The 27,132-nt window shown below is 33.2% G+C and overlaps 1 protein-coding gene and 1 pseudogene across 2 annotated transcripts; both read left to right on the top strand.

Moving 5' to 3' along the window:
- Window positions 1-626: 626 nt before the first annotated feature.
- On the top strand, window positions 627-16,584 carry LOC113000792 (cyclin-dependent kinase E-1-like; annotated as a pseudogene).
- A 3,081-nt stretch (window positions 16,585-19,665) lies between these two features.
- On the top strand, window positions 19,666-26,412 carry SEOO (sieve element occlusion o). Of its 2 annotated transcripts, NM_001255179.1 has the most exons (7): window positions 19,742-19,945; window positions 21,368-21,454; window positions 21,954-22,390; window positions 23,396-23,493; window positions 23,616-23,758; window positions 24,518-25,006; window positions 25,550-26,152. In NM_001255179.1, exons 1-7 carry the CDS (start codon window positions 19,742-19,744, stop codon window positions 26,150-26,152), a joined length of 2,061 nt encoding a protein of 686 aa, NP_001242108.1. The 2 variants fall into 2 exon arrangements, with proteins under 2 accessions (XP_040869006.1, NP_001242108.1); XM_041013072.1 differs by lacking the exon at window positions 21,368-21,454 and having other exon boundaries at window positions 19,666-19,945; window positions 25,550-26,412.
- The last annotated feature ends 720 nt before the right edge of the window (window positions 26,413-27,132 follow it).

The raw sequence follows: 27,132 nt of genomic DNA, 5'->3' as shown, positions 1-27,132 counted from the left end.
GTTACAAGATAGATTAAATGAATTAGCTATTTTATCTATTGAAAGTGAAGTATTAGAATTGCTTGATTATAAAACTCTGATAAATGATTTTGCAGCTAAAAAAGCTAAAATATTAATATAAAAATTGATATTTTATATAATATACCAAATCTCTTTAAAATTCTTATAAAAAAAGATCCCTTTAATATTTTCTCCTTAGGTCTCAAAATGCATTTACACCATCCTGTTTTAGGGGAAAGTATCTGCTACAATACTTTAATGTTGTGTCTTGTGTTTCTACTTCAGATTCTCTTAGGTTTTAGTTTTAACATTTCCTGATAATATTATATTAATTTTCCTTCTCATTTACTAAATTCTACACAGTTACATCTACATTTCTTTTGGAGCTTACTGGTGCATCCGCAGAGGTACTAAACTAGTTTCATCTAAAAACAAAACTTAAATGTTCCACACACTTCACTTGGTCCACTGTTCACAACTTTCTAGTCCCTTCCACACAACTGTTTTACCCCGCTGTTATTTGCTTTCCCTCTCTGAAACTTTTGTTTTTTTCTCTTTGTTGTCGGATTCTAAAACCCCTCGTGCTTTCAGAAAGCTGGCCAAACACGTCACGATTTTAGGACCACATGGATTCACGGCTTCTAGGATATGGTACTGGTGTCACTGATGATGAAGGTTGTGTCGGAGAGGGGATCAAACTTCCTTTTGGTCTATTTTTGTTTTGGAACAAATACGCATGACCCAGTTGGGTCAATAACTCGTCGAGTAACGGGTTCAATCAACAAACTCCCTGGGTCAGCCCGAATTCCACTGGGTTATATGCACGCTCGATCCAATCAATGACTCGAACCAGTTGGGAGTTTGATTCCCGGGTTGATGAGTCAACCTAGCCAGAACGATCTGAGTTTGAATTTGATAACCTGACAATTCACTAAATAAAATGGACCTATCAAGTCCAACAAAGGAAATATTTGTTTTAAAATAAGTCAATTCATGGAAATGGGCCTCGTAGATACACATGTTGGTCCGTTAAGATAATTATTTAGCCCATAGGATTTTCTTTGGTGCATCCCAAATACATTACCAATTGGACAATCCTTAATCCATCTGAAGGTACACCAAAGAAAATAATTAAGTGCGTTAAGTAATTTCTGTTCTCTAAATATATATCCTCCTCGAGAGTCCTACAAAGGAGAGGCTTCTTATATAATTGGTCAAACTATTCACGTAAGCCATTCTAACTGTTTGCACCAATATTATTTTATGGAAATGTGTTTTTACAACAGCTAATTTACAACAATCTGCAAAATTACTCCATCTTACATTCTGGTGTTCCCTCAAATAAAATCTTACATTCTGGTGTTTGCTATCACACTATAGCGGATTAAAATTGTTCAGTGAAAAAAATTAAAATTTACAACTGATTAACCAATGGAAATGAACAATTTCAGTCAATTCTAATTTTATTATTCACCACCACAATTGACTTTTAATTTGATAATACAAATCAAACTCCATTATATACGGTGGTCCCATATGAAAAATTTCACACAATTAAAAATCATAATCGACAGACTAATCAACCTTAGTTTTTGAAAGAACACATCAAAACTTACAAATAATCACAAAAAAAATTGCTAGCCTACATTTCTCTTCATCAAATATAACGGAGCATAGACATGCCAAACAACAATGGCAGAGTATAATAATTTCGAAGGCAAATAAGGGAAACGGTAGTGGGGCCTATGACTTGTTGAGGAGTGAGATTAGGAAATAAAAGTGGAAACAAGTAACTTTCAAAACACCTCTTAACGCTGTTTAATTGACCGTTTAGATTGAGTGGAGTACATTACACAAACACTTTTGTTGCTTTATACTCCCCGTGGATTTTGTAATTATTTTTCACCGGTCTCACACAACACTCCCAATAGGTTTCTGTCTTTAGTTTTGAGCCACTCATTTAAAAATGAATATATCCAACGACCTATGATTCTTTTGCACAATACGAGACATAGGAGGGTCTCCCACCCTAGAAGTTGTCTTCATTCATAGGAGTAGCAAGTGATGGGGATCCAACAAGCCAACTCAAAGACACTTTGTGTGATATTGGAGGTCCCATGACTAGGTCTAAGACTAAAAGGATGAAACAAATTTTACAAAGGCCTAATTATGGAGGTCAAAGAAAGTTTGACTCAGCGCATTAGAGACTACTTCAAAGTGGATCACTTTTCTATAAGTTGACGAAGATTTGAGTCCAACATAAAAACAACATGACAAAAGGCCAAATTCACAAGATAAGTATTCATGGGCTGGAGTTAATTAGTTTTATTTTCTTATTGTTATTTATGACCCATTTTCCTATTTCCCATGTAATCTTTGTGCTTAATTGTGAGGGAATAAGTTCATATCTCTATTCATCTTTCCTAGGTCAGATTTGAGTATTTTTGAGCTTCCTAAGTCATTATAATAATTAGTGGATAAGTGGGAAGTAAATTTTGGCTGAAAATAAAAAGCTTAGTGTGAAATAATTATTAGTAGGTAATTAAGGCCTAGTAGAAGTGCTAGTGGGAATTCACCACATGTGCATCAACGGTTGCTATGCTTAGCCTATAAATAGGAACCTCTTGTAAGTTTCCAAGGTAGAATATTTAGATTAATCAAATTGAGTGTTTATCTATTGTGAGAGCTTCCCTTTTTGTTCTTAGGTTAAAAAACTTTATAGTGTTGATTCTATTGATAGATTGCTATTAGGGCCACACTTTCTTTTGATAACTTTGGTTCTATCGGAAGGTCATGATTAGGATCAAGTTCCTCTTTTTATCCTTTACCTATTTTTAAGACGGTCCGTTAGTGGATTTCTATCACAGGGATACAAAAGATATTCTAGGTTCATTATTAATTTACTACATAGTTAGATTTGTTAGATTTTTATTTATGTATATTCTCATCATATAAATAAGTTTTGTACCACTCAGACTCGACAAACATTCATACTCGGTGGCCGATCAAGTAATCTACTCAGACCTAGAGTATCCAACCGATTTAAATAAGGAAGAAGGGAAACTTTATCTTCAAGTTGAAAAACAAAGATAAATCTATAATATCGAAAACTATCTATTATTAGAGGAAAGATAGAATAAGATAATATTTTTCCCTATTTACATTATCTTAGAAGGGAAATTAAGATCATATAATCAAATCTTACCTCTATATAAGGGGACCATCACGGTTCAAGTAAACCATTTTGATTTCAACCTACATATTGATATTTTCCTACCTCTACGCCTCTAACATGAGCATTGGGGTGCCTTTGTAGGTACACCCCACCATTATTTGTGGAGGAGCTCATAGTGGAACACCGTTGTGAGAAGGTCTTGCCAAATTTGATAAAAACATTTGGCATCCACTGTGGTGAAGATCCTGTGTTAGGAGTTTGGCAATCATACCTTGATCGTAGGCTTGCAATGGGAGATAAACATGTTGAAGCTACAAAATGCCTAAGAGATGGAGAATCTTCAGAAGGAGAACATCGTCCTTAGGGAGTAATACCCAAAGGAACTTTTCCAGTCACTCAGAAATTCCAAATACTAGAGAATTGATTTTACCTCTTCATGGAGAAAATCATGGAAGCATAACTACCACCTGGATGAAAGATGCTGACAATAGATCGGTATGATGGACTCTCGAACTCAGATGGGCATGTAGAGACATTTGTCATACAGATGAATCTGTTCATGAATAATGACACCATCATGTGTTAAGTATTCCCAACAACCCTAAAGGGCGTATTGATCCACTAGTACACTCATCTATCAAGGAACTGTATAGATTCTTTAGTGATGCTTATTGTGTGTTTCAGAGCCCAATACACGACGAGAAGAACACCACTTGATTGTAGTCACACTCATTCGGCAGGACGAAGGGGAGTCACTTCGCGACTTCATGGAGAGGTTCTCCTCAGTTTCAGTTTGAATCTGAGACCTGACTCTAGAGGTCGCTCTTACCTCCATGATCATGGACCTGAAGTCAAAACCCAATCATCTTGGGGAGTGGCTTGACGCTTCCCCTTGTCTTACGTTGCCTGAGCCTTATCGACCTTAGCCTTCTCAACCTTCTCATCTTTAGCCCTCTTCATGGATTGATAGTCAAACTTTTTCATTATCATTGAAACCAAAAAGAGGCAGAGTTAGAGAAAAGGCAAAAGAAAAAAGGGAAGAAAAAAGCCGAATAAACAAAAAACTCACAATTGAATTCCGAATCTAGAGTCTAGGAAAAAAAGAGATCCACCAAGGTTTTCCTTAAAGGCCCCTAGGAAACTTGTGAAGGACAACCATGTCCTCTTGGTCTAAATCATACAAGTAGACGACAAGTTTTTTTAATGAACTTCTTAGGTGATGAAGTCCAGTAGAAAGGAAATTGAGTTTTCCCTTACAGAGTAAAGTAAATTTGTAGCAACCCGATTCTAGGACCCTCTCAAAAAAAGTGACCCTTAAAATCCTTATAAGAGGTGGTATAGGGACCGATGACCACATTACCTTTTTATTTTCCTTCACAATGTAATAATGAAGGAACTTGGGAGCAGTGAGGATTATGAAAAACAAGTCGCACAAAACCCTAAGGGCATAAATGGTCACCAAGGAATTAAGATACAATTGGGTAGGAGCAACATTCAACTCCTTCAAAACATCAACCTCGAACTTGTCGAAGGGGACAACAAAATGAAGGATTGAGAAGAGAGTAGAGTACATATACATGAAATAGGTTTCACCTAGAGAGGCATGTATAATAACACATTTTCCCTTCGAGCAAGACTCAACAATCATAACATCAGGACTGTCCTCATGAAAAAATTGGAAAATCTTGAGGAACTCGACATTAGACTCAGAAGTTAAGAAACTACTCGCGTAGGACCCAACTTTCCCACAAACCTAAGTACAACCCAAAAGGTTTGTAAGATAATACTCCTTATTTGCTTTACCATGTTTTCAGGAAAAAGAGGAGGAAAAGGAATAAAAGGACGAGGCATTAAGACTTGGAGAGCAGTCCCGTCCGAGTCTAGATCTGATGTAGCTCCATTGGAGATTGTAGGCCTTGGATCTTGTTCATCAATAGAATCATTTGCTTCATGAATTTTAATGGTAGTGGAATGGAGAAGAAGAAGAGTTGAGAGGAGACGTCACTTCAAGGAGAAGATGAGATTTGTCTTAACATGTTGATCACTTCAAATGTTAGCGCAATGCAGTATGAGATTTGTCTTCCCGTGATGAATCCTCTTTGCTGCGAGGATATGATCTTTGAGGCAATGGAAGAAAGTCTAGAGGCAAGAATCTTTGTAATTATCATGAATTGGAAGTTTGCCAAAGCTATTCACTTGATATACTCGATATTGTTTACTTGAGGGAACTTTTGAATCAGAATGATGGCATTAGAGTTTAAGCCTGGATGAATCCACCCTTCCCTAAAAAACTGCAAAGTGACATCAAAGACTTCCTGTTTAATAACATCCCAAAAACATTGGTAAAAGTGTCCCCCAAATTTGTTTTGACCTAAAGCTCTAGCTGCATTCATATAAAAACAACCCCCTTGACCTCTTCCATGGATGGAATATTGGTCAAGAGGCAGTTATCCTCCCGCAAGATCAGATTAAGGATGATCTAGTTGACCAAAGAGTTTACTCGAGAGTTGTTGTCACCTCAGGAAATAGAGCAACATATCCTCTCAATTCATTTTCCATTTTTTTTCTTTTTCATTTTGGTATTTAGATTAAATTTTTGCAATTCTATATTTTTGTTTTGATTACAAATTTCAATTATTTAATTTTGTATTTAGTCTTTACTTTTTTGTATTATTGCATTTTATTTTTTTGTATGTTTCTTAAAAAATTGAGTTGCAAATTCGGAATGAAAAAAGAAAAAGCAAAATTGAATATTTTTTTGGCTAATCTTATCTTTCTTGTTTCTATTTTTGTTTTTCTATTTGCTTTTTAAATTTTCTTCTTTTTCTTTAATTATTTGTGTTTTTCCAAACAAAATCAGGTATTTACAAAGCCTAAAACAAAAAATACTAATTATCATCATTATTGTCTCACACGAATTCTTGGCTCTCTTCTTTTTCCTATTTCTTGCACGATATATTCCTCAAAACTAAGAAACAAAAGTTAATTATCATCATCATTGCACATGATATACACCTCAACTCACCCCACATAATGTCTCTCCTATGTTGTATTCGTTCATTCCAGTTCATGCAAATTATTATGCTTTCTTAATTTAATGCTAACAACATAAGCATGAGATTCCCCACATAAGCGCCTATTATTTGTCTCCCTCTACCTCAACTATGATGATGCTCTTCATGTCATCATTTCTAGTTCACTTGCCACAACCAAATGCTTATAGTTGTTGAACCACAAGATTTTGTTACAGTTCATGGGTGCTACCTCTGAGGCCATTGCCAAAATCTTTCAAGTGCCGCTCGAGAAGCCCTTGAGGTTCAAGGAGTATCACATCGATGGAGACAAATAAGAAGGTGGCAAAGAATTCATGTGGTGCAATGGCAATTATAATTAATTAACTTTTTTATTTTTATCTTAGACTTCAATAACTATTGGATACTTATAAAATATGAATCTTTTGATTTTAGTACATAACATTTATTTTTGTTTGATTTTGATATCTCACAAATTTATAATTTTGGAAAAGGTTATTTTCGTAGCTAACCTTTACTTTTGCATGATTTTGGTAATTGACAATCTGTTATTTTTTAAGAAGGCACTTTTCGTAGAAATGACATGGTTGTTGAGTCAACAACTTTTAAATGAACTGGACTTACCAATTCGGTGTTCCATTAACCACGTCATTAGTTAACAAAAGCTCATCAACCACAAAGAGTAAAATCAAACATAAAAATGAGGTACTAAAACAAATAAAAAAAAATTAGCTATCAAAATCAAAGCACCCTTTTTAAAAAAAAAAAATAAATAGGGCTTAAGCTCAAAACTATACTCAAACAGATATGGGGGTAGCCACCGCTGAAACATAAGCTAGCAACAAGAGGCTTAGACAAGCTAGAGGTTACTGAAACATCAATACATCATATATAAAATCTCCTTCCATGTCATGCACACTATTTGTCAAAATATCAACACAATAATTTTTCTCTCTATAGACATGATAAACCAAAACTTGACAAAAATAAAACATTAAATCCTTAATAGCTTTGATCATGTACATGTACTAAAAAGTTATTTAAACCAATAAATTACATACACGATATTTTTTTGAGATTTCATTAACTTTAATTTGTCTCAATACTCTCCTTCTCTTTTTAGCCCCGTAGTACTAATCTCCGTTTGAAAAACATTATGTCAAGATTCCTTCACTACTACAAAAATGGTATTTTATGATGCATCTTTTAAAACGGTTCTATGAAAATTGTCTTTGAAAGAAACACAGTGATATTTTTGTAAATAAATGCAACATTTTTATGACGGTTTTGCAAAAACCATCTTAGAAGGTTATCATTCAAGACGGTTTTTAAAAAATCATTTTAGAATATTTTCCACTTAAATAAAAACAAACACGCCTATTCACCTTCATTCCCCTTTCAATTTTCAGACACTATTGCCTACCCCCTTGTGATTGAATAGAACAGAAGAGAGATGGGGGACAAAAGTGGGAGCCAATAGAGTAGGGTGGAGTGGGTTCAATAGTACAATCTTAGGAAAAATCGGCGAAGGCACTTACGGCCTCATCTTGCTCACCTGAACCAAATCCCCGCTGGCACTCCCTCCAAATCCATTGCCATAAAAAAGTTCAAGCAATCCAAGGACGACGACGACGTCTCCCCCACCCCCATCTGCAAAATCATGGTAACTAACTTTATTCCTAACCTAACCTTTTCCTTTCCATTTTCAATGCAATTTTTCATTCACTCTTTTTTTATATTGCAGTTGCTGAGGGAGATTACGCACGAGAACCTTGTCAAGCTCGTCAATGTACACATCAACCACGTCGACATGTCTCTGTACCTTGCCTTCGATTATGCCAAGCACGATCTCTATTTCGGTATATCCTTCCATCGAGAAGCATTTTTCCTTTTTGTTGAGTGTGAAATAAATTGTGTGAAATGCGGCAGAAAATTATTAGGCATCATAGGGACAAACTAAACCATTCCATTAATCAGTACATTGTTAAGTCTTTGCTTTGGCAGTTGCTCAATGGACTAAACTATCCGCACAGGTCTGAATTATTAACTGAATTTGAACATCACTCTTTTTTTTTATTAGTGTTTCTTTTGTAAATAGATATAATATTTTGCATTTTTTTGGTTGCGTAGTAATTGGATGATACATCAAGATTTGAAGCCATCAAATATATTGGTATGGTTTTGGCTGCCTCCTTGTCACTATACACTAACTTGTTCTTTTAATGCTAGCTATAGTCGTTAGTATTTTGAAATTTCAACTTCGTTTCTCAGGTTTTGATTAGTGTACTTTGTTTTTTTTAATGAACTTTCTTTGGCCAGGTTATGAGTGAAGGAGAGGAGCATGGAGTTGTTAAGATGGCTGACTTTGGACTTGCGAGGATATATCAAGCTCCTTTGAAGCCGTTATGTGACAATGGGGTATGACCTAGTCTGTGTCTAGAAATGTTAATCAAAATTTATATTTGAGGCCTAGTTTTTATCTTTTGATCTGTGGGAATCGAAGATAGGTACTCATGCCTAGTTTAATGTAATCCATAAGTTATTAGTCAAAGTGTTAAAATGAAGTAATTTTATAATCTCATTATCAATAGATAATATGGAATACGTTTAATCTATTTTGCAACATAGTTAATCTCATATAGGATTTAATCAATTTTTCTAAACTTATTTTAATATTTTATATGCGATACATCTAGAAAAACACGGTAAACATTGATCATGATAGTCCCTGATTTTATAAGACCCCCCTCCTAAAATGTCATTCTCTTTAGTGTTTTTCTACTATTTAAAATATCTTAGTCAAATAGAAATAAAGTATATATTCTAAATTTTGTTCAAATTGACTCTCAATAGAAGAAATAAATTAACGTAATATGTATATAAAATAAAAAAATATGAAAAGAATCTTCTATTGAATTTGTGATGTGTTACACTTATCAGACATACTAACATGCAAGTTGTTGTAACCTGAATATAAGAGATACTAACATGCAGGTTGCTTAAACATGGATTGTTTGCTCTAATTTGATTATTGGTTTCCTAAATATAAGAGATACTAACATGCAGGTTGTTGTAACCATTTGGTATCATGCACCTGAGTTGCTTCTTGGACCAAAACATTATACCAGTGTTGTTGGTATCCTTTTATTGAAGTTTTAGTTTCTTTGTGTTGGGTATCAAGGTGATTTTCTTTTTGTTTCATTCATATTTTCCAATCAAGGAATTGTTGTGTGATAGGACTCAATCTGATATCCAGAAGTAATAAAACAGTAAAATAACAATTTTAAGATGAAAATGGGAGATATTATTGATGTAAATCAAGTTAGAGTTCAAATGGGATCTAACTTGTGAATTACAATGGATGAACAATGGAAATGAAAAATGCAGAAAACAGGCTAAGCATTTCGAGCTGCTTAGAAAACTCCCATGCAGTTTCTAACTGAATCCATACATGCCCCACTACTGATTATTCCCTCAGCATATAACGTTACAGCCCTCCTTTCTCTCTCTGCCACCTGTCCCATCACACATTCCCCACTAAGTTAGTTACTCCTCTAGTGGGATGATCCCCTACACTTCCCTTACCATGTTTCCTCGTGTATACTATCTGTTGCTTATCAATTCCCCCGCCTTCAAAACTCTTCTTGCCCTCAAGAAGAAATCCAGGAAATTCTGATCTGAGCTTTTCCACTGGCTCCCAGGAATTTTCAAAGTCTGGAAGGTCTTTCCATTTCACCAAGACTTCCACTACTCCCTGTTCATTCTTCCTTGTGTCTAAAGCTTCCTCTGGCTCAGGCTCTAATTGCCAGTTTTCATTCATGCAAGCTGGTAAGGGCTGAGGCTCAACATTAGGTGCTAGAGCTTTCTTCAACAATGAAGCATGAAACACTGGATGGACTCTGCTGTCAGCTGGCAACTTCAATTTATATGCTACTTCACCTATCTTTTGCTCTACTTCATAAGGGCCATAGTATCTTGGGCTCAATTTTTGATTGAACCTGTTTGCTAGTTTCTTCAACTTGTAAGGTTGAATTTTCAGATATACCATGTCACCAATCTGATAAACAACCTCCCTTCTGTGCTTATTAGCTTGAGTTCTCATAACATCTTGTGCCCTCAATAGTTGTTCCTGCATTTCCTTTAACATCGCATTCCTCTCAGCTGTGAGTTTGTTAACCTCTTCCACTGCAGATAGACTGACATCACCCTTGACTAGCATAGGTGGCTCTCTCCCGTATAGTGCCTCAAATGGAGTAGTTTTGAGTGAAGCATGGTAGTTGGTATTGTACCAATATTCTGCCCAGGCTAACCACTTAGGCCACTGCTTTGGTTGCCTTCCAGTTAAACACCTCAAGTAAGTTTCCACGCACCTATTCACCACCTCCGTTTGTCCATCAGACTGAGGGTGATATGCACTACTATACTTCAATTTAGTGCCTGCCTGCTTAAACAATTATGACCAGAAATTACTAAGAAAGACCTTGTCCCTGTCAGAAACTATGGAAGTAGGAAATCCATGTAATCTGACTATTTCTTTAATGAATAAACTAGCTATATCCTTAGCTGTGTAAGGGTGACTAACAGGTAAAAAATGAGCATATTTAGTTAACCTGTCCACCACCACCATAATGGTATCAGTACCTTGCACCTTAGGTAGCCCACCTATGAAATCCATTGAGATGTCAGCCCATATTTGTTTAGGGATTGGCAGGGGTTGGAGTAACCCTCCAGGTTTCAATGTCTGGTACTTATTCTGCTGACACACCTCACAGGCCTGTACATACTCCTTGATCTGCTTTCTCATGCCTTCCCAATAGACTAATCCAGAAATTTTTTTATAAGTTCTGAGGTACCCAGAATGACCTCCCACAGCAGTAGCATGGAATTCATGTAACAACCAAGCAATTCTGGGTGAATTCTTGGGAATCACTACTCTTCCTTCATGATACAACCTCCCTCCCTTCAACTGGTACCCTGGGTGACTGAGAGGATCACCAACTAAGGCTTGCACCAGAACCTTCAGCTTCTCATCATTCTGCACTTCATCTTCCAGACCCTCCCATACTTCACATTGCACAGTGGTGATAGTGGCATAAGTCATTTGTCTTGACAATGCATCAGCTGCATTGTTCTCCTTTCCGGGTTTGTACTTAACTTCAAAATCATACCCTATTAATTTAGCAATCCACTTTTGTTGATCTTCCCCCATGACTCTTTGCTCAGTGAGAAATTTCAAGCTTTTCTGGTCTGTATGCACTTGAAAATGTCTCCCTAACAAATATGGCCTCCATTTCTGAATGGCTATGACAATTGCCATTAATTCTCTCTCATAAACAGATTTACCTTGAGCCCTGTCAGATAAGGTTTGGCTCATGTATGCCACTGGTCTTCCTTCTTGCATAAGTACTGCACCTATACCCTTCCCTGAAGCATCAGTTTCTATCACAAACTCCTTGTCAAAATCTGGCATAGCTAGCACAGGAACAGTAGTCATTGCTTGTTTCAATTGGTCAAATGCTTGTTGAGCTTCATCATTCCACAAGAAACTATCCTTCTTCAGTAACTGGGTGAGTGGCCACGCTATTTTACTGTAATTCTTTACAAATTTCCTGTAGTACCCAGTCAATCCTAAGAATCCTCTCAAGCCCTTGAGTTCCTTAGGGTGTGGCCATTTGAGCATGTCTTCTATCTTCTTGGGGTCAGCTGACACCCCCTTATCAGATATCAGATGGCCAAGATATTCCACTTCCTTCTGGGCAAAGGAACACTTCTTCTTGTTAGCATATAACTGATTCCTTCTCAACACTTGCAGTATTTCCCTCAAATGCAACTTGTGTTCTTCTTCACTCTTGCTGTAAATAAGGATGTCATCAAAAAATACCAACACAAACCTCCTCAGATATGGTCTCAACACTTCATTCATTAGAGCCTGGAATGTTGAAGGAGCATTAGTTAAGCCAAATGGCATAACTAAGTACTCATAATGGCCCTCATGGGTCCTGAAGGCAGTTTTAGCAATATCTTCCTCCTTCATTCTAATTTGATGATAGCCAGATTTCAAATCAAGTTTGGAAAAAATAACTGAGCCCCCTAATTCATCTAATAATTCATCAATTACTGGTATAGGGAATTTGTTGGGAATTGTCACCTTGTTGAGAGCTCTGTAGTCAGTGCAGAATCTCCATCCTCCATCCTTCTTTTTAACCAATAAAACTGGACTTGAATAAGGACTGGTACTGTGCCTTATTATTCCAGCTTGCATCATTTCCTTCACAATCTTCTCAATCTCATTTTTCTGATAATAGGGATATCTATAAGGCCTGATATTAGGAATGACAGCCCCAGATTTGAGCATTATAGGATGATCATGCTCTCTGATGGGTGGTAAACCTGTTGGCATGTCAAAAAATGCTGCAAATTCTCCCAGTATCTGCTGCCACTGATTGAACCCTTCTGCTTCCCTTACTTCTTCCAACTCTGCCTCCATAGACTGTATGTAAAAGCCTACCCCTGCATCAGCTAGAGCCTTCATCATAGCCTTCCAAGATGATTGCCTATTACACATAGTTGGGTCACCTTGAATGCTATACTTCTTCCCTTCAGCCTCCCACCTTAGGCACAAATTTCCAAAATTAGCTTCAATATTGCCTAAGCTAGCCAACCAATCCATTCCTAGCACCATCTCTGACCCTCCTAACTCCATCAAGAAGAAATGTTGTTTGAATTCCACACCTTGAATTTGGAACTGCAGGTCTTCACATACCCCCTGATTTCTTACCTTTTTACCATTGCCTACTTCAATGACATAACTAGGTGTCTCTGTCAGTTCTAATCCCAATTCCTCCACTAACTTTGAAGCTATAAAATTACTGGTAGCTCCAGAGTCAATCAAGGTAAGTACCTGCCTCTCCTTAATGGTCACCCAGACTTTAAATGATTTATTAGAAGTGAAACCTTCCTTGCTTTGTAATGACAATTGCAAGGTTTTCAACTCCCCAACAACATCTGTTTCACTGTCTACCTTCTCTTTCTCCTCTTCCATCTCTTCTTCCTCACTACCTCCTTCACACAGCCTCAAGCTCATATGTTTGAACTTGCAGATGTGCTCTCTATTCCACTTGTCCCCACATTTAAAACACAGTCCCTTCTTACTTCTCTCCTCTAACTCTGCAGGATTCAGTCTCCTACCTCTCACACCTTCCACCCCTTTTCCTTCCACCTTCTCACTTAATCCACTTACTTTAGGTATTTCCCTTCTGTCCTTACCAAAATCACCAGGATTTCGAAACTTGGACCCTCCACCTTTATCCTTCCATTCTGTTCTATCTCTCCCAGTAATTCCCCTCCTCCTCAGAGCTTCATTTTTTTCTTCTAGTAACAATGCACGATCCATCATGTCAGCAAGATCATGATAGTCATACAACTTCATCTCTGCCTGCAACTCCTCCTTCAATCCATTGAGGAAAATGCTATCAAGCATTCCCCTCTCCTCCCTTCTCAATGGGGCTACCAACATCTCAAATTTTTCTCTATACTCCATGACGGTGCTATCTTGTTTCAGACTCAATAAAGGTCCTAAGGGATTGTGGAGTATTCCCGGTTGAAACCTTCGAATCACTGCCTCCTTAAACTCTTCCCAACTCCTCAATGGTGTTTGATCCTCCCACCATTGGAACCAATTCAACGCTCTGTCCTCCATCGCAATCATCACTGCATCCACCTTATCATGTTCACGTACTTCATTCAGCCTGAAGTACCGTTCAACACGAACTAACCACCCGTAAGCATCATCACCCTTAAAAACAGGGATCTCCAACTTCCTTCTCCCGCCAAAATACCTCCGTTCGTTACCACCACCGTGCCGTCGTGGTCGGAAATGTGATCCATGTGATAACGTGCTACTATCACTCCCGTCGTCGTCATTGTTACGTGGATCTCCCCGACCTAGAGGTCTTCCCTGTCTCCGGCGAGGTCTCTCGTTCTGTTCCCGCAGCAGTTGACGGATTTCTACCACCGTCGCTTCCACGTTCCCCAATCGCTCTTCCATCGTATCGATTCTGTTCTCCATGATGTGTCTCGTAACCACCATCCACCGTTTAGATCGAAACCGAGGCTCTTGATACCAAATTGATAGGACTCAATCTAATATCCAGAAGTAATAAAACAGTAAAATAACAATTTTAAGATGAAAATGGGAGATATTATTGATGTAAATCAAGTTAGAGTTCAAATGGGATCTAACTTGTGAATTACAATGGATGAACAATGGAAATGAAAAATGCAGAAAACAGGCTAAGCATTTCGAGCTGCTTAGAAAACTCCCATGCAGTTTCTAACTGAATCCATACATGCCCCACTACTGATTATTCCCTCAGCATATAACGTTACAGCCCTCCTTTCTCTCTCTGCCACCTGTCCCATCACACATTCCCCACTAAGTTAGTTACTCCTCTAGTGGGATGATCCCCTACACTTCCCTTACCATGTTTCCTCGTGTATACTATCTGTTGCTTATCATTGTGCTATGGCATAGTTAGCTTTATAGTTACATGTTTCTGGTTCTGTTATTCCCAGTTTGACTAGAGACATCTGCTTAAATGAGTCATGTTTTTGCTGAATTGAAGATGTCCACAAGATTGACATAATATTTACATTTTAATTTATCCATTTGGATGTTGGGGAAGTTTCCACTATGGTACACATAATCCACAATTAAACTTGTCTATAGTGTATAGTAACTGAATGTGTCTGTAGCATTTTCTCACTATTCTAAAAGTGGTCCAATACTCGATCATTTTTCCTTAAATATACATTTAGATATGTGGATTGTGGGATGCATTTTTGCTAAGTTGTTGACCTTGAAGCCACTATTTCAAGGGGCAGTAGTTAAAGCTACACCAAATCCCTTTTAGGTACTTGATGCAATAACTTATAGCTTTCTGGTTCTGTAGTTAAATTATGTGCCACTGATTTAGCTTTCTTTAGGTTGGTGTTGAAATAATTTTTATATTAGTGTAGTCTTTGCCTTTTGGATTTTGTATAATTGTTGTTCTCACTGTGCAGCTTGATCAACTTGACAAGATATTTAAGGTTTTAGGTAATTTATCTGTTTAGAGTTTTGCTTTTTCCCTGTTGGTGGACATTCATTCTGTTGATGAATATTCTAGAGTTATATCACAGGACATTGTTACTATGCAAGGCCATCCCACATTAGAAAAGTGGCCTTCCTTAGTAAGTCTTCCACATTGGCAACAAGATGTGCAACATATACAAGGACACAAATAGTAAGATCTTTTCATTTTTTTATGTGATTATACAATTATATGTAGGAATCATCTTTTCCTTTAGTATGTAGTCTTTCCTTACTTTCTCCTTTACTAACCTATTACTCTTTGAATTTTAAAATTAAATTGAGTTTTTTCTACCGTTAAATTAATGGATTTTCTTTCTTATGTGTGTAAAGTGACAATGCCGGTCTCTATAATGTTGTACACCTGTCTCCAAAAAACCTTGCATATGACCTCTTGTCAAAGATGCTTAAGTAAGTATTTTCCTTCTTATATTTTAAAATTTTTATTTTTGCTATGTCTATACGGAAAATGAAAAATGATGTGTTCCATTTTCCATTTGAGTAATCCAAAATTGAACTCAAGGTGCAGTACAATCAGTTTTATATACTTGTTGGTATTGACACTCCCTCCTAAATAGTGATGAGGTGCATAAATGGGTCACAAGTCGCAACATTTCCTTTCTTTGCCTAAGCATTGATACGTAAATATGAGCATGAGATTTCATTACTTTTACTTGTAACTATATCATTATCACCTATTACCCCTGCTAACTTTTTGTTGCTTTAATGGTCATGATCTCTAGATTTTCAGTTTCAACCTCAAGCTATCTCTTCCTGCTTTGTATGTACATGGTAATTATCCCAATTCTAAATGTTGTGATGCAGATGCTTTTAGTGTAAATTATTCACCATGTGAACCATAAATCTATTTCGTTTAATAGCAGCACAAGCTTTGGAGCATGAGTAGGACTCTTTTTCTTCTCCTTTGTTCTTGTTTCTATTATGTGTGTCTAACCTTGAAAAGTATGATTTTAAGTTTTTTAAGTTATTAGTTTTTCAATGTTTACTAAAATCTTCACTTAGTTTTACGTTTTCCCCCATGTATGTTCTATTTCTTGACATATGACCTATGGTGCACTGAAAATGATGTGGTTGCTATCTTGTTGTATCAATATAGTTAAGGACTGTGCATTGTGACTTTTGGTTATATTAGTTCCATTTTTGTAGTTCAGATGTTAGTTGACAAGCATCCTTATGCTCTGTTTGCCAGGTACTTCAAAATTGAACCATTACCTGGACGGAAGTAAGATCCTACCTTCCCATTGTTGGTTATTCTGGGCTGGCTTTTATTCTTAAATTCAATGGATAAGACCTGTTCCCATCATTCTTGATTACTTCTAATTTATTTAAAATTTTGTTTGGAAGATTTATAAACAAAAATATTGTGCAGTTATTTTGTGTTCTAAAAAAAAATATCCTTGTCCTCATGAAGCACTATTCCGCTAATGTTTATTTTCTTATTTTTCATATTCTTATCCTTGGTTATGCAGTTAAAAAGTAGTACAAAATATATAAAATAGTACGTTAAGAATTAATATTTAACTTATATATTGAAAGCAATGCGTTAAGAATTAATATATAAAATAATATTATTAAAAATAAAATAATTAAGAATTATTGAGAACATTAAATATTTTTTAAAATTATTTTTTCACTTTTAATTCATCAAAAAATACCCTTAAAATAATAGTCACTAAAACTATTTAATCAATAGTGATAAAGTAGAAATAAAGGAGAGGAAAATAAAAAAAAATCATTTTAATTTTTTATACCCATTTTCTCTTTTCTTTTATATGTTTTTTTATTTCTCTCTTTCTTTTCATGACATCATATATGCATTTTTATTTTTAGTAGTCATATTATTTTACTCTGTTTATTTAATTTCATTAATTGAATGTCTATTTGTAGGTTGCATGGCTTACAACTTTTTCATAGGTACTTACTCATACTGGGGCCCAAAGCTGGCTATAATATATATTACATGGTGAGAATTTGCTTCATCTCTGTACTCCAAGGGCGCTTATCACAACGAAAGCGAATGCAAAGTCTCAGGGTCAGAGCCTGCTCTGATACCATGTTAGATTTCATCTTAAAATCAATTGACATTAAGTGGAGTTGCCCAACAAATATATAAGCTGCACTCCAAGGATTGAGGCAGCCGATGTGAGACTTGGGTATTTCCCAATATAGTTGTTCCTTCTTTCTTATATATCTATTGTTTCTTGCATGCAATTTATTCATGCCTAGTGAGTAAATAAACTTTCAATGTAAGATATAATATGAAGTTGGATTACTTTAGTAGACTAAAACAGATTTGATATTTGGAGGAATTACAATTATATGTGGAATAACGGGCACTTTAGCGGGAGGGATTATATGAGTAACACCTTATCAAATGCATTTAAGGTTGAAATTTAAATTCAGATAAACTTATTTATTATATGTTTACATGCACTTGAAAATATTAAGACTTTAATTTAAATTGCTTCACTTGAGGTATTGACCAGCCTCTTATGCGAGGCATGTGTAACAACAATAAGTTTTGATCATCATGGTTGCAGTTTTGAAATTCTTAAATTGCATGTGAGAGGTGGGAAAAAGTGTTCTATAATACTGATATTCTGGATGAGTATTGCAATATCGAATATATTAACTTAAAGTGTAGCCATGAATGATTGAATTGCTAAAATATCATCTATGAATATTTTAGCAACTATGATGTTGCCAAGTTAAATTCTTGATTAATGATTATGTTTTGAAGTAAAATCACTTCTATGTTTTGGAAATTAGATGAAAATTTGCTCTCTGAGAATAGTCATCTTGATATTGATTGCAACAAATATATATGAAATTTTTAATTTAAAAAAAATATATTTTAAGACGGTTCTCTAAAAAATTATTGTAGAATATAGACATTCTAAAATATTTTTTTTAGAAAAATCGTCTTAAAATCCTATATATATATATTAAAAAATATTCTAGGAAGGTTCTCTAAAAAATTATATTATAATCCTCAATATATTTTATTTAAAAAAATATTTTAAGTTGGTTGTTTAAAAAATTGTCTTTGATTGTAGTCATTCTAGGACATTTTTTCGGATAATTATCTTTGAATTCTCAATTTTTATTTTTTATTTTAAAAAATATATATTATAAAAAATTATTTACCTAAAAATTGTCTTAGGATGACAACCTTTTTAAGACAATTTTTTAAAAACCCTTATAAAAAGTTAAACTTTGTCTATAAATGTGCAAATTAACCGTCATCAAAAGTATGCTTTCCATTAGTGTTGCATTTGACTAATTTTCTTAATTATTTTAAAAAATATCATATCATATATTCTCATAGAAATTTATTTGAAAACGTTAAAAAAGGAAAATTATATATAATTTCAAAAAATTGTTCACCTATATCTATATAAAAAAGGTACGTTTAGCCGTCGTCACGTGTCAACAGTGTTAAACAATTTTTTATTTTTTTATTTTTAATTAATGTTTTGCCTTTTTTGTCTCTCTCTTTTTTATTTTTTTTTATTTCTTCTTTGTCACTTAAAAATCCATACATTGCGCGGGATTCACTCCTAGTTATTATTTTACTCACCCATATGTTTCCGTTATCATTGCAAGTATCCATAGTTGTTACACCTTTGTTGCCATGTACGATTCATTTCTTGTATGTTTCATCGAGCCTAATGCTTTTCTTATCCTCATTCTTTTCTTGAAAAGCAACATTAGAAAGTGCAACATGTTTTCATATCCACATTCTTTTCTTGAAAAGCAAAATTCTAGGGAATTAAGCCTCGTAAAAGTTGCTCATAGGATTACTGTATCATCAATGCTCTTGACTAATAATCTATTGATACACAGATATATTTATTAAATTAAAAATATACTTAATAACTATTTAATCAGAATTGATAGAATTATTCCTTAACTTAAGAAATCTTAATCAATTTAAAATATTAAACTATCTACATGTCACATGAATATTAATCAAAACTATAAATAACATGATAATCTAAATCACCTAATAATTTTTTATCAAGCAAACTTGAAGGCTAGAGTATATTATGAAATTGATAAGACAATCATATAATTAATTTTCAACTATCATAACATATATAGGGATCATAGAGAAAAACTTACATTAATAAGTTGCGAAGATGCTTTCTTGTGTGGACAGTTAATTATATCCATGCTTTTTTTAGTCCCTTCTATGCTCATGAAGCGATTCATTTATTGTGCTATGGCCTTACGTAAGAATTAATTATAAAATAATGCTCTATGCTTTTGCTAACTATAAATAATAAGCCAATACAAAAGAAAGAGGCATCGTTGCTTACTTTGAAATTAAAATTGACTTGTAGGATATTGTAGGCTAGCAAGGCTGAACTAATCACCAACATGTCCCATTCACTTTCAAGTACTAATGTGCAGGAACAGGAAGGAATGCAGAACCCATTTGAATTCAGTGAAGACAAGATCCTGGATGATGTTTACAGAACCCATTTCGATTGTTTTGAGAAGTGCGATGTGACATCTCTGCAAACGGTTGCTTCAAATGTTATCAACCACTCGATCGATATCTCAGAGAAGGTCATTAGTAAGGTAATATGGTTACACCCTTTTCAACGTACGTTTTGCATACAATCAAACGAAGTAATAATTCGTCCAAATTTATAAGAAATTGAAAGAATTAAATCTAAATCGTATAATGATAAATAGATGATTAAGATTTAATATAAAAAATTATGAGATTTTAAAAAAAAAATTATATAAGTTCTTCCATATCTAAAATTAAGAGGTGAAATAATAGTACATGTAAAGAGCATGTGGATCGGTGTTGTCTAGTTCAAATATTTTATGAGTTGAATATATATTAATTATTGTCTATTGGATTTTATGCCTAAATTTTACAAAAATAAAATAAAATAGTATTGAGTCAAATAGACCTAATTGTTTTCAAACCAACATTCTATGAGTCCGACCTAGCTCTCCCACCCAAATTAACACATTCTTTCTACCTAAAATTCAAGAGTTCAATCCAACTTTATTTATGCAGTGTTCAGTTTCGGACATCTAGTCATTCATTGTCACCTTGATCTACTAAAAATGATGTTGAGTTTCTATTAATATATGTTTAGATGAGTACTCTTTTAAAGGATTAAAACTTTATATACCTACATTTTTCATTTGCAAAAATCAAATCATTTGTAACATGTATGGATTTATATATGTCTATTTAAAAATGAAGATTTATGTATAAAGTTGATAAATATTAAAAAAATTAGCATTTAAAATTGAAATTATTTTTAAAAGACTTAAATATGTTTTTGATCCTAAATAAATATCCAAATTTTGTGCTTATTTCTTGAATTTTTTTTTCTTTGTGGTTGTTTCTTACTATTTAAAATTTTGTCTCTACTCTTACGTCAGATTCGTCAAATGGGTGTTGACGTGTTCGCTAAAGACACACCTCACTTGTCTATGTGTATGCTAATGTAAAATGCATCAGGTTTTTTAACTTTTTAAATCAGTTATATTTATATCCGATGTAGAAAATATTTTAAAAATTCCTTCTGTCATCCACATTCCTTATGATGTAGAATAATAAAGTTTTTTATATGGGTTATAAATGCAATTTAAAAAGTTGAAAAATCTAAATTTTTTTTCACAAGTGGACATGTGATGTATCCTTTTAATAGACATGTCAGCAATTATTTGATGGAATCTAACAGCAAGAAATAGAGTAAAAAAAAATCATAGAGAACAATCACAAAGAAAAATAATTTCAGAAAACAATTACATAATAATTTGAGTATTTTTCAGAGATTAAAAATATATTTAAATCATTTTTAAAATAAACAAGTAAATGTATATTAATTATAATTTAATCTCTAAAAAAAATTAAATATAATTTATTCTCTAAAATGTATTATTATCGGTTTAAACATAATTTTAATACAATTATTCGAATTAAAAGTACGAAAGAAGAAAATGAAACAGTATTTTACATGATTTTATGAACAGGGTGACCAACTCAGGGAACAGTTCAGTGAAGAAATTAACATAAGTTCCCAACAACTTACTGCCAAACTGAGGCGGATTGCTTACCTGGTGACTTTTTACTTTTGATTCTTAAATTGCTTACCTGATGATATTGCTGATTTTCTATTTTGTGTTAACTACAAATTTAATTAAACTATTCATGAAAATAATGAACGAACATAGGCGCTGTATATAATTAAACTATAATTTTTTGGGGCAAAATTAAACTATAATCTTTTATGCCTCTAGAATAAAAAATGATTAGTTTTTCGTGAAACAACTGTACACATTGTACAAATTTGGGTTTCAAAACTATTTAATTTAATGTTATTAAAATACTGTTTCATTTTCTTCTTTCGTACTTTTAATTCGAATAATTGTATTAAAATTATGTTTAAACCGATAATAATACATATTAGAGATTAAATTATAATTTCTTTTTATAAATAACCATTTTGGTAATTAAATGTGTAAACCGATAATAATTTAATCTCTAAAAAAAAAATCTAATTTAGTTCTAAATGTGTAAACAGATGATAAAAATTTAAAGTGATTGTTGGACTTGTAGATGATATGCACTCCTCGTGGTGAACACTTCGGGCATCGCACAACAATGTTGATTCTAGAACAACTGAAACATTATTCTTGGGATGCAAAAGTATTGATAGTTCAAGCAGCTTTTTCCCTAGAATATGGGAAAATCATGTACCTTCCCCTGACCACACAATGCCAGCAGCAGATTGAAAATTTATTTGCAGATTTGAATGGACTTCTAATGGTTCCTCAAAACACACAGCATCTCCCTTACTTCAACAGTGTGGTGAAGAAGGCAATGCAAATGATTGAATGCATCATTGAGTGGAAGAGGCTAATTAGTTTAGGGCATGACATAAAAGATGTGCCCACCTTGGCAGAAACTTTTCACCAGATCCCTGTTGTTGTCTACTGGGCGATCTTCACCTTTGTCAGTTGTACAGGTCAAATTGATGAGTTCACAGATTATAAGTAAGTTTAATTAGTATATAATTATTATTGTTTGATTTAGTTGTTGAGAAATGCTAGTAACACACTATATACCACTCTCTAATGAATGTATTCTTTCTTACTAGTATTAGCTAAAATATTGGAAATCACAAAATAATGATTATTCTGTATTTAATATTTTTTATCATAATTTTGTGATTTTTAATGAATTTCAATTGATAAGAAAAAATGTTTAAAAGAAATTGTTAGAGAGAATGTTATTAGCACTACTAGTAAATTTATGTTAAAAAAATTAATAAGAATTTTAAGATCTTGTCAGCATTGCATTGGTTAAAAATAAAAACACTACAATTTTTTTTAATTCATGTTGTTAAGTAATAATATTAATTTATGACATAAAAATGATATTGATAGCAAATTGATTTCAAGGAATTTAACATGACAATCATATGAATTTTTTTATATAAATTGCCTTTTCAAATCTCCCATGTGTTCAAAACGATTGATGAAAGATTTAAAAATAAAATTTAGCAAAAGAATATGAGTGATTGTTTTGTTAGACTTTTTGATAATGTTTCAATTGTCAATAAATTATCAGCATCGTTGTTACGTTATTTGTATCATCCTATAAAATGTTACCTTTTTTTCAACTTATATTATTAAATTTTGAAAACTTGAAATATAAAAATATAAAGGTTGTTGATTATGCCAAAACTAAAACATATTGAATACATGAATAAAAGTTAAAACAAATAGCTGTTGGCACTTATGTGTTTTACAAAATATAAACAAAATATCAATTTTTATTAGTCTCGTTAATTCATACATATGCTATACATAAATTTTAAAAAAGGACCATATGACTTATATATGTGATTAATTATAAGAATTATGATAGAATTTTTACCAACATCTTTATCATCTAATTTCTCAAGAACAAAATAGGTATCTACTCTAATTTTTATTATTTAAATAATAGATCGAACAAATTTAATTATTTTTCATGTCACATTTACTGATTGTAAGGGTTCAGAGACATGAATTATCGAAAAGCTTTGAGCCTAAGCTTGACTCCATTCTAGGAAAATTTAAGGAATTTCTGGAAAGGTGTAGCAAGGAGATAGGTTAGTTAATTATGTACTTCGTACCTTATTCCCTTCCTAATGCAATTTCTAAACTATTGAAGATTGCTGAATTGAAGTTCATAATCTCTTATAAAGGTATTATGTGTGCTCTTAATTTGCAGTGAGAATAGAAGACTACACCAGGCGTGAGAAAATTGTGATTCATACTGGTAAAAATATTGTAAAGGTTTTGAAAGCACTCATAATCTCCAGAGAGAACAGGGATTTAAGACAGAATGTGTTTAATGTCCTTACTGGAGAACAGGTAGCCACTAGGATCTAGTCAACTAATATTTTGTTTTAGGAAACAGAACATAAATAATTAAAAAATGGTTAAAATTAAATTAATATATTTTTAGAATTAATATGTTGAACTTAACAAACATCTGTTTAGTTTTTATATTCTCTACAAAATGAATATATTGGCTGGGGATGAATTGATGAAATAAATAAAAAATGAAAAGTAACATGGAAGAATTTTGTATTATAAGTAAAACACATTGCTTTATTTATAAAAAAATAGTGATCATAAGAAAAAATTATGCATAACAATGTGAAATTAACTTTTTAATTTGGTGGCAGCACTGGCTTTTCCATTACACAATTTGCCTCCTTTAGTTAGAATGATTAAAATCATTTGTTGCATCTTATATATTAATCCTGTTCCTTGATAATAAAAAAAATAAAATTGATACACCTCTCTTAATTAGTTGATAGAATTTTGTTTTCTCTTTAGTTGGAAGTAGTTTGAGACGGAAGAAAAGATATTCTTTGAGTTTATTTTTTAATTTCCCATTCTCCACTATAATAGTATTAGCCATAAAACTAAAAAGGAGTTTAATTTCTATAAACTTTAATATTAATTACCAATTAAAAATCATAGTAATTTTTAAATTAATTATTATAAAATTCAAAAATCTTACTCATACATGTCAATTTATAGATATAAGTATAACAAACTTTTATACTGTCCGTGAATTTTAATTATAAATTCTTCACGAGTTTAATATATTAACCCTAACAGGTTAAAATCGAAGAGTTTAAGAAGTATGTCTTATTATTCATTTCGGGCCTTGATAAAATTGAAGATGAGATTCGGCTTCTAAAATCAATACACGAGAAGTTGAAGGAAAAACCGAGAGAAGTAGAAGGCTATAGGAGTGAGGATTTCAAGATTTTGTGGATCCCCATTGTGGATGAATGGAATGAGGAACGTAGGAAAAAATTAGAAAGTCATTTACAGTGTAATAAGTTTGGATGGTACGTAGTCAAATATTTCAATTTCGAAACAGGCATGAAGCTTATTAAAGAGGTGTTCAAGTACAAGGAAAAGCCTATTATTGCATTAATTAATCCTCAAGGTAAGGTGGAAAACATAGACACTAAGCAAATTATATCTGTGTGGGGCATCGATGGGTTTCCTTTCAGAACCTCTGATCACTATCGACTTACTCAGCAATGGAACTGGTTTTGGTCTGAAATGACCAAACTCAACCAAGGAATAGAGAGCTTGGTAAGTACTCAATGCTTAAATCATTGCATAACGATTTGATATATATGTATATGCATGATGACTAGCTAGTTGTATATAATGTACTAATTCTAAGTATAAAACTTGTATTCTTTATTTAACAGATATAAAAATTAATTTAATAATGGTAGAATGTAAAACATAAATATATATAAAGTAGAATTTCTAATTAAATATAAGGATAAATATGTTTTTAATCATCAGAAAATTCATCAAATGTGATTGTAGCTTCTTAGGAAAGATGTTGACAGACATGTAAGATATGCGAATATAAAAAAATAAAAAAATCGGTATGTAGGTCTTACTTAATAAGCGTGTTCATTAAATATGGATTAGTGGTAAAACTTATTTAGTAAAATGATCACATTAATTTAACTTACATGAAATCGAGTTAGAAAGTGTATATATAAAAGTGTGTTGTTAGTAATAATATTCTTTTCTCTCTTATCTTATATATTATAGTGCAAATTAATATCACCCTAATTGTAATGACCAAGATACATATATATAATGTGCGAAAATCAGATCGAAGAGGATTGTTATCTCTTCATCTATGGTGGCATGGACACAAAGTGGATCCAAGAATTTGCAACTGCCATAGAGACATTGAAGAGGGACGTTGCGAAACTCAAGTTGAATATAAACACCACAATAGAGTCATACCAACTAGGAAAGGATGATCCCAAAGCTATTCCACACTTTTGGATTGCCATTGATAGCTTGCTTACAAGGAGGAAACAAATGAAGAAGGGCATTGACTTTGCAACAAGTGAAGAAATAAAAAGGTTGTTGTTCCTCAAACAAGATCCTAAGGGATGGACCATTCTTAGTAAAGGGCACAATGTGAAGTTACTTGGTCATGGTGAGGCCATGTGTCGCACGGTCAAGGACTTTGGCATGTGGCATGGAAAGTTGCATGAAGAAGTGAGTTTTGATGTGGCTTTCAGAGAATACTATGAGGAAATAATGAAGGATAATAAAGACTGTTCCAAAAAATGTTTAAATGTAATTTCTGCTGGTTATGCCATGGATATATTGGAACGAATAGTGTGCCCTAAAAAGGATTGTCGGCGTCCGATGGAGGTAGCTTCTGTTAGTTACAAGTGTTGTCATGACCGTAAGAAATAGACAATTAATGTTACTATATGCATGCATGAGAATATTTGGTGAAACCATTGGTGCTTGCATGCACACATATATGGGACTTTACCTTTGGCTTAAATTTGTACATGTATGTTTATTATTTAGGTGAATCAATGTATTTAGATGATGCGTTTAAAAAAATGTATCTTAGATAATAAAGTTATGGCACAAGTACAAGTAAATAATAGTGATTTCCATATGCAGTATGTTTGTGTGTTTGTCAATGAATTCGTTTCAAAAAAAATGTTGAAAAATAATTGTTGTATATCACTTTTATTTACACAAACCTTTCAAAATATGGCATTAGCAGTAAAGCGGTGAGTCAAAAATGCCGGCAAAGTTTGAGGAAAACAATTGTTGAGAAAATAATTAAAATTATAATATATGAATTAAATGTAATTTGATAATATCATCTCGATAATTTTATATATTTAATGGTATTATTTAAATATTAATTATATTTAATGATATTAAAAAAATACTTTACTAATAATGCTATTCATAATTTTTAGGACTTGTACAGGGGCGGAAGTAGGTATATGCCAGCAGGGCAGTCACCCCCTCCCCAAAGATCACATACCTCAATATTTCCAGTTAAGAAAAAAAATCCCTCCCTTACATTTCACAAACTAAATCCGCTTGTTTCTGTTTTTTGTGATAGTTCCTCTAAAATATTATATACATTATAACAAATAATTCTCATTCACACTGAAAACTTATTTTTTTAGTATATATTTACCCTGCCAAATGGGTCAATCCTATCCATTAATTGAACCCCTTTTAAATTTAATCAACTTATAATCAAAAGATTGGGTTTTTTAGGCAATAATTTCATAAGCCTAATTATTTCATTATAGTTGTCTCTCCGAGTGAGAAGTCCTCTTCCTCTCCCCTCTCCCTTAGATTAATTATTAACATTTAAAAATTGATGTTAAGTGGATATATTATTATCATTTTTTTTATAA

Source organism: Glycine max, chromosome 20 (assembly GCF_000004515.6).
Source record: "Glycine max cultivar Williams 82 chromosome 20, Glycine_max_v4.0, whole genome shotgun sequence".
NCBI classification, from domain to species: domain Eukaryota; kingdom Viridiplantae; phylum Streptophyta; class Magnoliopsida; order Fabales; family Fabaceae; genus Glycine; species Glycine max.
The sequence above is the reverse complement of the archived record's forward strand: the minus strand, read 5'-3'. Positions and strand labels throughout refer to the sequence as shown.

Coding starts and splice junctions, on each gene's coding strand:
- SEOO (NM_001255179.1), top strand. CDS start 19,742: ATGTCCCATTCACTTTCAAGTACTAATGTGCAGGAACAGGAAGGAATG. Junction 22,391..23,395: donor GATGAGTTCACAGATTATAA/GTAAGTTTAATT, acceptor ACTGATTGTAAG/GGTTCAGAGACATGAATTAT. Junction 25,007..25,549: donor ACCAAGGAATAGAGAGCTTG/GTAAGTACTCAA, acceptor TGCGAAAATCAG/ATCGAAGAGGATTGTTATCT.